Genomic DNA, 13636 nt, shown 5'->3' on the forward strand with positions numbered 1-13636 from the left:
TGGACATACTTGGCTTTGTAGGCCAGATGTTTCACATTGTGGCCCAAAATACTCCTCTGACCTTATCAAATGGAGCCTCATCCTCTTGGTTGGTGGTTCCCGCTCTTGCTTCTAAGGCGCTTAGGTTGTCAGTACCCTACATGTGGGCTAGAGGCTCTCATATCTCCAAGAGCCAACTCATCACCTATTGTGTGCCTTTTAAAGAGCAGGATCATGGGTTGGCTCCTCCATCCAATGGCGGCAATGCCTTCTCCAGCGTTTCCCTGTCTCGATGACTCCAGGGTAGAAATACGCTGGGCTCACAATCTGCTTCTTCTTCTTCTGTCAGGTCAACAGCAGGTTTGCGGGTGTTTGGGTCGACTGCAGTCCAGTAGGCAAGCAGCCGCTTGGTGCGGACACATCTCTTATCCTCTCTTTTGAGGGCTCTCTTCTCACCCTTTCTATTTAATTGGCCGGCTTCTACATAAGCTGTAGTGGCTTGATTTCTCGCTGTTACAGTCTCCCTCCACACCTTGCGCCTGTCTTCACCTGCTGGCGGCGACACCGTTGGAAACCATCCACTCTTTTGCCATCTTTTCAAATATCTCTTCATCCTACTCCACTCCCTCTCTCTTTCCTTGGACTCAGTTTGTTCTTCCATGAACTCTCTGGCCCTACCAAGCAATTTCTGAGTTGTAAGCGCAGCCAACATGCAACCTGGAATACTCTAAACAACCACTATGCTGTCCCGTCTGTCCTAGGTGTTACTCTGTCACTAACAGCAAGAAAAAACAAACCAAGTCACTTCTAACAGCTGTCCGAGGAAATGTGAAATCGAACTGTCAACCGGAATCGACACAGTAAAACAAACAACCAAATCTAAAAGAAAGGAGGGCAATTTACAACATCAAATCAGTCCAATAACTACAGTGTAATTTACCAAAACTATCTTGTTAGACCACTAAGTTAAATCAACTTAACAGTACCTCTAACCACAAAATCAAATCAATCACGGAACTGTAAAAATTTGTATAATCAATGATCAATGCCAGAGACTATGGTTACAATTAAAGAGAGGAAAAAGAGAAAGAATGAACTATTTTTCAAATCAAAACTCAATCTTAAAAAAGTCAAAAAATTCAAAAAATTAAACTTTAATAAAATTAATCTTGATGTCTAAAAATGAATTATTCCAAATTATTAATCAAAGTTACAACATTAATCAAAGTTGTTGTGGAATATTTCAATAAAAGCTCGGTAGAAGAGAATGATTTGTCTGATAAAACAGAGTCTTGATGAATGATCAAAGTTGCAAAAAGTCCATTTATTGCTTGCAAGCAGGAGGTCAAATACACAGGCACGTATCACAGTGCTCTGTGGAAATGGCGTCTCCGAGCACAAAAGACACTGAGTTTTTATACACATATGAAGGACATTCTCCGTGCCAGCTACGAGAAGCTGCAAAGCAGGTTGAGATAAGAACCCAGGTGAAGCTGAGGGTAGCACACACACACACAAGATCCTCCTAAATGGCCGCTGCAAATCATTGTTACTTGACATGAAAGTAAAACTTGGATCCAGAACTTTCGTGCAGAATAAGATATCAACCAAGGCCATGAAGAGGAGTCCTTTGTTTTGAAGCTTCTATGAGATCGAGTCAACCGTCCTCCCTTCTCAGAGCACAGCTGCAAACCAACATTTTGTATCATACTGCTCTTTGCACATCAGGGTCAAATACAGGACACTTGAGACACGGCTTTAGCAGAAAACAATCTTATAACATATTTTTACCATTACATTCCACTCTTTTGATTATTATTTAATCACACGTAATATTGCAAAAAAATATGTTTAGCAAGCAAGTGTAAACCACTCTTTAGATGGCTGATTACAAAATCACAAAAAGATACTTAGATAATGAAACTGAAGCAAGCAATAATATGAATAAAACCGTAGTGACACAAACGACTTCTGTGTCTATGTGGAGGGGTCCTGGCCGTGTTCTTCTTCTTGTGTTGGTCCGCAGGTACACGTTGGGATGTGGAGTCTGCCAACCTTCTTTCTTGTGAGGCATCCGCGTTGTAGACAGTCAACACAGATCACAATGCACTGTGTGTCTGTCGGTCAACTGCCCGTCCGTGGTCACTGGATCGGTGGTGTCGGTTGATTGACACTTGTTGTGGGGGTAGGGTCGCCTGAGCCCACTGCTGGTACTGGAACCTTCTTGCAATGGGACGCGTGGACCCAAGTTGCCCTCTCATCTACTTTGACAGCTGTTTGGGTGACAAGGAGGATCTGGAATGGTCCCTGCCAGCGTCGTGCTTTCCAGTTTTTTCTTCTGAAGTCTTTCACCATCACAAAGTCACCAGGTTTCAGCTTGTGGAGTGGGCCTTCAGCTGGTTTTGGGAGGGCGGCTGCAACCTGTTGTCGTATGTTAGACAGAGCAGAAGAGAGTTGTGCACAATATGTTAACATTTCATGTTCGCATAATGCGGTTGAAGGGAGTGATGCCGTCGGTGCCTCGGTTCCTACGTGAGGAGGAAAACCAAACAATATCTCGAAGGGACTCAGGTTGCTTCGTGTTCGTTTTCTCATGCGCATGCACATCAACACTAGAGGCAGGGCTTTTGTCCAGGGCAGACCTGTGTCTGCACAGCATTTTGCCAATTTGGTTTTGAGTGTGCCATTTTCTCGTTCCACAGCCCCTCCACTGGCTGGATGGTATGCGCAGTGTGTTTTTAAATCAATACCCAGGTATGCGCTTAATTCTGTAATGGCCTGGTTGACAAAATGAGAACCATTGTCACTTGATATTTTAGAAGGAATGCCCCATCGAGGGATGATTTCAGAAATTAGGGCCTTGGCTACTGTTGCAGCGGTTTGTTTGCTTGATGGAAAAACCTTCACCCACTTGGAAAACATGTCCACCATCACTTGACAGTGTTTCTTACCTTGTGATGGAGACAACTCCACAAAATCCATCATAATGTGCTCAAATGGGCGGGTTGGTGGTGGGTGTGCAGCCTGGCTGGACACGCCCACGGGCCTGCCTACATTGTGAGTAGAACAGGTGACACATGCAGAACAGAATTTTTGTGCATATGCAGTGAACCCTTTTGTAAACCACGTCTCATTAAGTGCACATAACATTCCCCCTTTTGACACATGGTCTAACCCATGAGTCAACTTAGCATAATGAGCAAAATAGTGTTTAGGTAAACACGGCTTGCCGTCAAGTCCAGTCCAGATACCGTTGGTGTAAACACAGCCAGATGTGGACCAAAGCCGTCTTTCATCAGGGGTAGAGAGTGACTGCATCGCTGTGAGAGAGGAGGGAACTGACTCCTCAGAGCACACTAGAGCACAGGTAGTGGGAAGCGGAAGCAGAGCAGCAGCTTTTGCAGCAGAGTCTGCTCGAGCATCATATATACATCATCCATATTGGACGTGTGTGCTGCACATTTACAGACAGCAATAGCTGTGGGTAGCAAGATGGATTCCAACAGCTCAGCAATGAGAGTGTGGTGTAGGATGGGCTTACCGTCCGATTTAAGGAAGTTCCTGTGTTTCCACAGCACCCCAAAATCATGTACTACACCAAACGCATAGCGAGAGTCAGTGTGAACTGTGACTGTTTTACCCGTAGCCAGTTTACAGGCCTCGGTCAGAGCGATGAGCTCGGCTGCCTGGGCTGAGAGGTGACATGGCAGAGGACCTGAACACAGCACACCAGAGTCAGAAACAACAGCAAAACCAACACGATTTTCACCAGACTGAGGATCACGGGAGGCGGATCCATCCACATACATTACCATGTCGCTGTTAGTTAGTGGAGTGTCCACTAGGTCAGGGCGAGGAGTGCACTGAGCTTGGAGCTCAGCCAAACAGTTGTGGTCCTCCCCATCCCCAGGAATAGGAAGTAATGATGCAGGGTTAAGGTTAGTACAACGTTTATAGTGACATTCGGCATGTCCAGGAGACATGTATGGTAACGCAAATAGCAAGCCACAGAGAGGTGAGATGATTTCTGTTCGAGGAGAATCAAAGAAACCGCGTGCGGAACGAGCAGAGTGAGTGGTGCGTAACCCACTATGCCACGTGAGGCAGTGAGCGCCTTTTCAGCCGCGGCCACAGCGCGCAAACATTGTGGCAGTCCTGCAGCGACAGGGTCGAGTTTTGCGGGGAAATACGCAACAGTGTACACAGTGAGTTCTGTGAAACCCTGTAGAGGCGGAGCGCAGAACGAGTGGATCGATTGTCTCCTCCCAGTCAGTGAGAGATTCTCACTGAGCCACAAATGGTCCCAAATCCCTGCATTGGTCAAGGCGTCCTTTAGACAGTGAGACATGAGGATAGGAGCCGGGAACTTGAAACAGTTCTTTCTGTGTGGGAGACAGAGAAACAGAGACAGCAGATTTACAAGTTGACCAGTACAAAGTAGAACAGGCAATTGCATCATTGAGGGCCTCAAAAAATGTCTCTTCAAAAGAGCCGTCTGGACCCTCTGAGACACATGTTGTGCAATGCAGGTGTTCAGGGTTCATACGTCTGCATGAGGAGAAACCCGTGCTTCACCAGCCTGGCTCAGCCTCCGAGCTTCATCGATCGGGATCCACCACTGATACACAAAAAGAGGATTAGAGGGAGCCTTTTGCACCATTTGGAGTGCTGCTCTACGCCGCACCACTTTAAGGCCGTCTGGAGATGACGTCAAACAAATACCACATGAACACATCAAGGCTCTGCCCATCTGATTTATGGGACAGAGTGAAGAGAGTAAAAAAGAAAAAAGTTTTACTTTTATGTCAGGGTTTAGGTCAGTCTCGTCAGAGTGTACACTCGCCATAGGTGCAGTAAATTTTTCTGTCACAGTCAAACCAGAAGCCCCTTGAGAATATACATATCGCCCACTCATTTTTTGATTTGGAAAAGGTTTTTCTTGAATTACTGAATGAGTAGCTCCGGAGTCTACTAAAAACGCCAATTCTTTCCCTTCCACCATTACTCTTGTAGTTGGCATATCCTTGTATGCATCTGATGAAAACATAGCATACGTGAGTGGTGGTGGTGTGGATGTATTCTGTTGCTCTAAGTGAGAAATGATGCTGAGCAAAACAGCATGTTGTTCTGTAGTGTGCGTGCGAGGAAGCAGGTCTTCATTGCAGCATTGTGTGTGCATGTGTATGTGGGTGTGCGTGCGAGGAAGCAGGTCTTCGTTGCAGCATTGTGTTTGTGTGTGGTGTGTTTCACTTCCCTGTTTTGGAGAGGCAGCAGTAGTCATCCCTTCACACGTGCAATCTCCATCCCACACACACCGTCAGTCTGAAGTGCCGAATTGTTGACCCCCTCTGTCAGTCCCGGAGTGGCGCTGTCGTCCATGTGGCTGACGTACCTGGTTTGAACGGTAGGGGCAGTCTTTGTACCAATGTCCTGTTTTGCCACAGAGGAAGCATTCATCGGGTTGCCCTTCTCGTGGGGCCCCTCCTTGAAAACGCCCTCTTCTCCCATGATTTATTCCATACGCTCGTCCTCTCTGTTGGTCCCTCCCATAAGATTTTCCGGATGGGTGGGGGTCTCGTCCTCCTTCTGCACCCAGTGTCAACTGTTTTACAGCTTGGAGCATCGCAAGCGTGACTTTCTCCCCAGTCTGCTTGCTGCGTTTGTCTCGACACATTTGATTTTCCACATGCATTTTATAGTTGTGTCGTGCATGTTTTACCACTTCTGTGAGCCTTGCATCTTCCAGACCCACGACAGAGCGTTCAGTGGCAGTTTTGACGTCTGGCAGAAGCCCGTTCATGAAGGCGTTCTTGAGATGAGTTTCCCACACAGTCATGTTGGTTATGTCTGTGGGCTCCTCGAGGCCGCTGTGAATCTGAAAGGCAGCCACAAGACGCTGATAGTAAGACGTTACATCTTCGGCTTTACCTTGTTTCGTGCTGTTGATGAGTGCCATGTTGACTGGGAAGGCCGCAACCACAGCAGCACAGATGGCTGTTATGTCTTTGCATAACGTCAGGAACTCTTTTCCAAAAGCCACGCCATTTTCTATGGTGGGCAGATGGGAGGCAGGTAGTCCATCCTGTGGCCCTGGAACTTGAAACATGGGGGCTTGAATATAAGACCCATCCAGTTTACTGTCCATGGTGGTGTTAGGACTAAGAAAATCCACAATTCTGCTGGCTGTGCCCCTCCAGGGGGATGGGTTGTGGATTGACCACGCAGAGTCGGGGTGGACTGAGCTGTGGGGTCAGGTCTGAATGGGTTGAGGGTTGAGCATGATTTGACGTCTGCACCTCCCTGGTCTCCCAGCCGGGTTTGACTGCGTGTTACAGGTCTGCCAACCGTAGGATCGGGGTTGTACGGTGGTGGTGATTGTTGGACTGGAGGTGGTGCAGGAATTTGATAACACGTGTTCAGGAGAGGACCGCCTGCCCCTGTCAGGGATGGATACAGTGGAGAAGACACACATGGATTATTCTGTGTTTCAATGTCAGGTTTTTCAGTTTTTAAACACGTCATTTTCTTCATCATTCGTTTTCTCTCCCTGCATTCCCATTCCATTTCCCATTGTGCCAGACATGTCTGTTTTTTCTCTATTATTTCCAAGTCTTTAACTTTGATCTTTTTACCACTTTCCATTTTTTTTTTTTTTTAACCTTTCTTCCAACCTTCCAAATCCCCTCTTAACATTTTAAGTTTAGCGGCACTCAACGAGCCGTTTTCTGGAAACCCAAACTCTTTTGTCCAGTATGGGAGACACTCTGTACATGTTTTCCCGTATTTCTGCTGCATCATTGCCACAATCGGACCCGACGTTCCGTGTGTTTTGCGGACTGGCCACCCATCTTTTACTGGTGGACCCTACCGGTTTACTTATTACAATACAGTCGTCACCGTAAGGCTTAGTTTCTTTACTCGAGGAAAAACTTTGCAAAAACCCCACTCAAAAACTCACGCTTCAATTTTGCCACGATCTTGTTCTAAAGGTAATTCAATAGAACTCACGTTTGGTTATCAAAAACAGTGATATTGTTTTGAATGTTTTTCAGTGTAAAACTCACGCTTTGATATTGCCACGATCTTATTCTAAGGGTAATTCAGTAGAACTCACGTTTGGTTATCAATAACAGTGATATCGTTTTACCTGCTTCAGCATAAAATTCACGTACGCTATTTCCACAATCTTATTCCATAGGTGGAATTCACGTTTGGTCAATAACAACGGTCTTATTTTACCCGGGTAGTCAAGCGATCTGCGTTACGATCTCGGAGAATTTGTTCCGAGTGAAATCTTTACCGTAAGCAATCCTGTCTTCTACTTGTAGTCTAGCGATGTTACGATCTCGGAGAATTTGTTCCGAGTGAAGTCGAACGATCCTATCTACCTTCGCATAAAATGATGCATTAGAAATATCCCGGAATCATGTACTAAATAATAAAAAAATAAAACAAATAAAAACCCAAAATGTTTAAAAAAAAAATAATGATAATAATTGTATTCCCCAGACTATAACAACCACTTGATCAGTCATCCGTTTCCGTTATGTTCAACTCTTACTGTTACTTTATAATTGGAATTTCAACTTCTTACCCGAGTTAGTAGAAATTAATTCTTTTTCGCTGGATACACGTGACGTCAATCAGGACTCCTCTGGTTTCTGCCGGTCCTTTCTCTCTTGTCTAAGGAGGTATGAGGCAGGATCATCAGCTGGTGATCCTGGAAAAGGCCTTTTTCCCCGGACGGTCCCCTGGAGCCTGACGGACGGTCAGCGTATCCTGTTCGTGACGCCAAATTGTTGTGGAATATTTCAATAAAAGCTCGGTAGAAGAGAATGATTTGTCTGATAAAACAGAGTCTTGATGAATGATCAAAGTTGCAAAAAGTCCATTTATTGCTTGCAAGCAGGAGGTCAAATACACAGGCACGTATCACGGTGCTCTGTGGAAATGGCGTCTCCGAGCACAAAAGACACTGAGTTTTTATACACATATGAAGGACATTCTCCGTGCCAGCTACGAGAAGCTGCAAAGCAGGTTGAGATAAGAACCCAGGTGAAGCTGAGGGTAGCACACACACAAGATCCTCCTCAATGGCCGCTGCAAATCATTGTTACTTGACATGAAAGTAAAACTTGGATCCAGAACTTTCGTGCAGAATAAGATATCAACCAAGGCCATGAAGAGGAGTCCTTTGTTTTGAAGCTTCTATGAGATCGAGTCAACCGTCCTCCCTTCTCAGAGCACAGCTGCAAACCAACATTTTGTATCATACTGCTCTTTGCACATCAGGGTCAAATACAGGACACTTGAGACACGGCTTTAGCAGAAAACAATCTTATAACATATTTTTACCATTACAAAGTTATGATGATACAGTCAAACTGCCGGCAATATTAATCAGGAAGTAGAGCAGAAGCACTCCCCCACAAATGCCGCCAGAGATTATACTGCAATACAAACAATTATCCACCCACAACCCAGAGACAATGCAATGACAGTCAATCTGGTTTCAGTTAAACATTAGAGATCGAAATCAAACAATTCATAACAGCTCCACAAAAGCACCACATCAACATTAAGTCAATCTCCAATTTCAATCCAAAACAAATGCAGAACTATAGTACAAACCAAATTCAATGTAATATCACAGCACTTTAATGTTTCAAATAAACGTCAACACCAATCCAGATATCCGTCAAGTTATCTTATCAATCTTTACACTATCCTAGTAAGCAAAGGCAAGTGTGCATCAATGTCAACATCCGAACACAGCAAGTGAAGAAATTGAACTCCCCCCTTGTAATTCCCTTTACATCCACCAGAGGGCACACTCAGGGGCTTCCCCTCACGATGTGCACTTACTCCAACCACACGAGGCGCTGTTCAGCCGATAGCTGAAGATTGAACACAGAACTACCAAAGAGGAAGTGCCTCACACCTCAGCACATGGATCGTAAAAGGCCGTGTGCCGGGGTAGCAAAGAACAATGGGATCAAGCTAACTGCTAACCCACGATGTGGTCAAGCTATCAGCACCCCGCAAGCCCCGCTATTTCCCCAGTGGAATTACCAATGAGACCCCGTTAGCTGCTAGCAATGCAGCCTCACGTGGTCCAGGTTGGACTGTTCACCAACACCTTAATATGCTAAGGTTTTATAACCCGACGCCGGAGATGATCAGTCTCCAGTTCGGATTCTATACATCTATATACAATGTTAAGCAATCACATACACACAGTAAGTCATAATCCGGAACATCTATTCATCAATCAAGCACATGCACCACGTTGCTCAAACACTCACACCAGCATGCAAATATATATACACTATCATTTACACTAAAAGCGCTTATCTGCCACCCACCCTCTATTAAATACCCTATCTACCTAATTTTATAGGATTTCTAGAGAGTGGAAAATGTTAAGCAGAATCAAACCAGTCGATGCTGGATTTTCCCGTAACCAGTCGATGCTGGATTTTCCCGTTACCAGTCGATGCTGGATTTTCCCGTTACCAGTCGATGCTGGATTTTCCCGTTACCAGTCGATGCTGGATTTTCACGTTACCAGTCGATGCTGGATTTTCCATTAACCAGTCGATGCTGGATTTTCCCGTATCCCAATCCTGTAGAGCAAGCTCCCCCCCCCCCCCCCCCCCCCCCAATCTATTAAAATCCTGCAATACCTAATTGTGAAGGACTTGCACAGAGAGGGGAAATGAAGAGAAGAGTCTTCTCTAAAGACGCCGTAATTATTGTGGGAAACCTAGTGGAGAACATGCGCATCGTCACACCTCATGCGAACCCCCTAACCAATCCCATACGGGTCTACTTGTATGAATTTATCCTGCTGGTCTTTATGTCTCAGCAGACCAGTTCGCCGACTGGATTTTCTAACGCTCAAAGTGTGTACTTGAACGCACCAAACGCACGTGTTTGGAATTTCTAAAAGCCGGCTCCCATTCGCATTCACTTTGCAAAAGTATGCCCCTACTGTTATTCAATATCAGCTCATTATATTCACCCAAGTCATTAATGCACTAGCCTTTAGTCTTTAGCATCTAAGGCCTTGCCTCATGGCCGACTGCCAGCACCACTCTAAATTTTCCTAAATCTACCTATCACAGAATTCATGAAAAAGGTTCTGTTTTACCTTGTTTGTACCCGTGGTACTTGCAGTCAAACCTCTCAGCAACGTCTTCCCCCAATCGAGAGCCCCACGTTGGGCGCCAAATGTTAGAGTTTCGGAAAGCCCTCGAGGGAAGCCTCACTCCTTTGAGTCAGTTTGCTTAAATTAAAAAATACAACCAGTATTTAATAACTAAACAACGTTATAAGGGACACAATTACAAAGTGAAATACTAAGCGAACAGTAAAATATTTCGCGAAATAGAGAATCCTCTGAGCAAGTCTAAAGTGACTTATCAAAGCGGCTGCAGGAAAATTCTAAGTCTTTTCCCCGCTTTGGTCCTTTGAAAACTCTTGAGGTGTGTCTTCCTTGGTGCATTTGAATGCCATTGGCTTCTTCTTCAAAGGGTCACCTCCTGGACTGTCCCCTTCACGTCGAGGTGTGAAGCTGCAGCTGTAACCTGAAACCTCACTGTACTATCTGTCCCTCACATTCCAATACACTCAATGTAGATACAGTTGGCTTTACGCCTCAATGAGTGAATTTAACAAAGCATACATTGTTTAAGTCTTCATCTTATAACTAGGACACTTTAATTACAACAACCCATCATTAATGATAATGATAAGATCTAAGACAGTTCATGTGGTTCAATTCTCAAGACATTTGCCCCAGTTGGCTGCCTTACATTAAGTTGTTCATTTATTACCTGACAGGAGAAAAAACTCCCAAAAAACCCTCTTTGGGGATAAAATTGGGAGAAATCCATAAAGGACGGCAATTGGCATCCGTCCCCAGGTTTTAACATCACATTGTGACAGAATGTTAATGTGTACAGTGTTTATACGATTTAAATGACTATACATTGTGTTTGATTCAAATTGTATTCACTTCATCTAACATGTTAATGTAATAACTAATATCAAACATCACACAAACTATAATTCTAACACTAAACATTATTACACATACTATAATTTCCTGACTGTTGTCTCCGTAAGCTCTTTTAGACTCTGTTAGGCGGCACAATAAATTAAAATATGAACTAGATGACGCCAATGAGGCTAGATACCAAGATTAAAGAAAATTTGGAACTTGTGAGGACAGAGCAACGCGCCGTAGTTGCCAAGAACTGACTAAAATTTTGCGGATAATTAAGTGCAGGGATAAATAGACCTAAAATAATAAGAGATGAGAGATAAGATAAGAAATAGGTCATCATATAACTCGCCTTGCAGGTGAGGACAGAGTCACGGACCAGCGCGCCAAGACCCTGAAGGCTGGAAGTTACAATTTAAATTCGAAAAGGGTGAGGATAGTGCCACGGCCGTCTGCCAAGACCCGAAAATAATAAATTACTGGATACATTTTTACAATAAATATAGATCAGTTGAAAACGTTGCGAACTTGTATATAATTGTATGTTGCATGTTTCGAAAAGAATGAAGCCGGATTAAGGATTTGATTGGGGCCTGGTCTTGGGGAAAACGGAGCACATGTTTTTGGAACATTACAAGATGGCGGGCGGAGATAAATAGAGAAAACAGTTAAAAGATGGCTGAGAAAGAAATTCTCAGCTTGGTCTACAGAGGAGATAACAATGACTTGTTATCCACCACTACTGGGGGTGGAGAACATGTGCTTTGGAGATTTCCAAAATGGCAGCCGGCGACAGTTAAAAGAAGAAAGTTGCACCAGATGTAACAGTTTCTGTATTTCCCACCTCCACTCTGTATTCCCATTAAACAGTGTCTCCCCTGTCTCCATTTCCAAATGATTCTAACATTTTTTCTTCCTCCATTCCTAGGACCATGTGATTTTTGCTTGCATTACAAATGGTCTATGGACTTTTTCTAGGCTCTATGTGATTCTTTATGTTTTAACGTGTATATAACCTGTTCTCTGCTTACATTAACACAATTTTCCCATTTATTGTTTAACCATTTTTACAATTAGTGAGTTTAAGAGATACTCTAATCAGAGTCTGCAACACATCACACACAGACACACACAGCAGCAGCACACCTGAAGATGCACATTAGCACACACACCCATGGGTCTTGGGCAAGAGACAAAGGACAGGACGCTGTCTGTGGAGCCGGTCTGGTAAGACAAAAGGGAGTCGTTCCCAGAGAGGTGCGACCCATAGGGACGTAGGGACGGTCAACAGTCCAGTGGGTGAATATATGTAAATAGTTAGCACAGAGGGAGACGTTTAAATGAGTGGGAAATAATGTGATTTGAGCCAAATCTGTAGACCTTGTTGTAAATAATTTGTTATTTTCTCTTAAACTTAGTGATAGGCTGCAAGTTGTTGAGTGTGGATATGAGATGTACAGTGCACGGTACATCTCATACAGCATCTTAATGACGGAAGCAAATTTTAGATCATAGGGCAGTACAGAATGGGAAACTTTGTTACAGACCATCATCCTGTAATGATTTTGTCAACAAACCATACAAACATGTAACTATATATGATATATTGATAATCTACCATTTTCATTAGGAATAAATGAATGTTCTAGGTCACTAACAAACCATGAGTTGAGTTTTGAGTTCACAGGTAGAGAACGCAAGTAAGTTGCCCTGACGACTGAGGATGCAAATGAAAGTCCAATTGTGATGGAAAGTCACAAAGACAATGGAAGAGCTCGCCAGCCAGCGTTGAACTTTGAGACAATGCAAAGAAGTCTGAAGCTGACCTGATGCTGATTATGACACATTTATTTTGAGACATGTGTTAAAATAACACATGCCTCAACAGGAGGGATGTAGATATAGAAATATTTTTCCAAATTGAACGATGGGAAAAAACTTAACAAAAGAGAACCAACACACATACACACACACACACACACACACGTAGGCACCCCATTGTGCTTCTCTACCGCATGTCAACCTGAGCGGCGCCAAAGGAACCGTGAGCAGTGACCAAACAACCGTCATCTCGCTGAGAGGAAGGACTTCCTCAGCCCAGAGTCTGCTTGACCACCATGCAGGACCAGGAGGAAGCATCAGGACCGACCACAGCAGAACCAGCACCGCAGAGCCGGACCAGAAGCAAGACAAGCATCGTTCTAGGAGACCAGAAGCAAGACTAGGACCGATTCAGAAAGGGTCCAAGCAACCTTCCGGTCACCCTTTTGAGGGACAGCACAGTTCCAAGACCACCTCACACTAATGGGGGACAACGACAGCCCAGCACAGACATAACCTCAGACCCATTGGGTCACATCAGAGCCATCGATTTCCAGTACAGACACTTCCAAGTTTCCGATCCCCTCTACAAACACTGCCCCATGGACAACAACAACAACCATTGAGCACAAGAGATCCTGAAATGGTCGAGAAAACACCCGCACACACGAATGGAGGTGAACCACTGCTGAAAGCTCTCACTGAAGAACCAGCAGAGAACAGTGACATGGACAACCGCTTCTCAGGTTTATAGGACTCATGATTTAGTAAATACAAACAATTGTTTATTTCTGTTATAACAGTCTCCATTATGGCCAGCATTCTATT

The 13636-nt window shown here is 44.4% G+C and overlaps 1 protein-coding gene and 1 long non-coding RNA gene across 2 annotated transcripts; both read right to left on the reverse strand.

Annotated features, from left to right (window-relative positions):
* Positions 1-1282: 1282 nt before the first annotated feature.
* LOC144391083 (uncharacterized) lies at positions 1283-7941 on the reverse strand. Its single transcript, XR_013454955.1, has 2 exons — positions 7574-7941; positions 1283-2400 (listed from the first exon to the last, which is right to left on the reverse strand). It is a non-coding gene; the product is annotated as an uncharacterized LOC144391083 (long non-coding RNA).
* LOC144382918 (uncharacterized) lies at positions 5299-7457 on the reverse strand. The gene is made up of 2 exons (XM_078097623.1): positions 5699-7457; positions 5299-5565 (listed from the first exon to the last, which is right to left on the reverse strand). The coding sequence occupies exons 1-2, from the start codon at positions 6122-6124 to the stop codon at positions 5491-5493; spliced, it is 501 nt and encodes a 166-aa protein (XP_077953749.1). The 5' UTR covers positions 6125-7457; the 3' UTR covers positions 5299-5490.
* Positions 7942-13636: the final 5695 nt, after the last annotated feature.

This window comes from Gasterosteus aculeatus, chromosome Y (genome assembly GCF_964276395.1).
Source record: "Gasterosteus aculeatus chromosome Y, fGasAcu3.hap1.1, whole genome shotgun sequence".
Lineage (NCBI taxonomy): Eukaryota > Metazoa > Chordata > Actinopteri > Perciformes > Gasterosteidae > Gasterosteus > Gasterosteus aculeatus.

Bases quoted from the DNA above. Each gene is read 5' to 3' on its own strand.
- LOC144382918 (XM_078097623.1), bottom strand. From the start codon at position 6,124: ATGGACAGTAAACTGGATGGGTCTTATATTCAAGCCCCCATGTTTCAA. The intron at 5,566-5,698 runs GTAAAACATGCA...CACTGGGTGCAG, and splicing joins ATGCAAGGCTCACAGAAGTG to AAGGAGGACGAGACCCCCAC.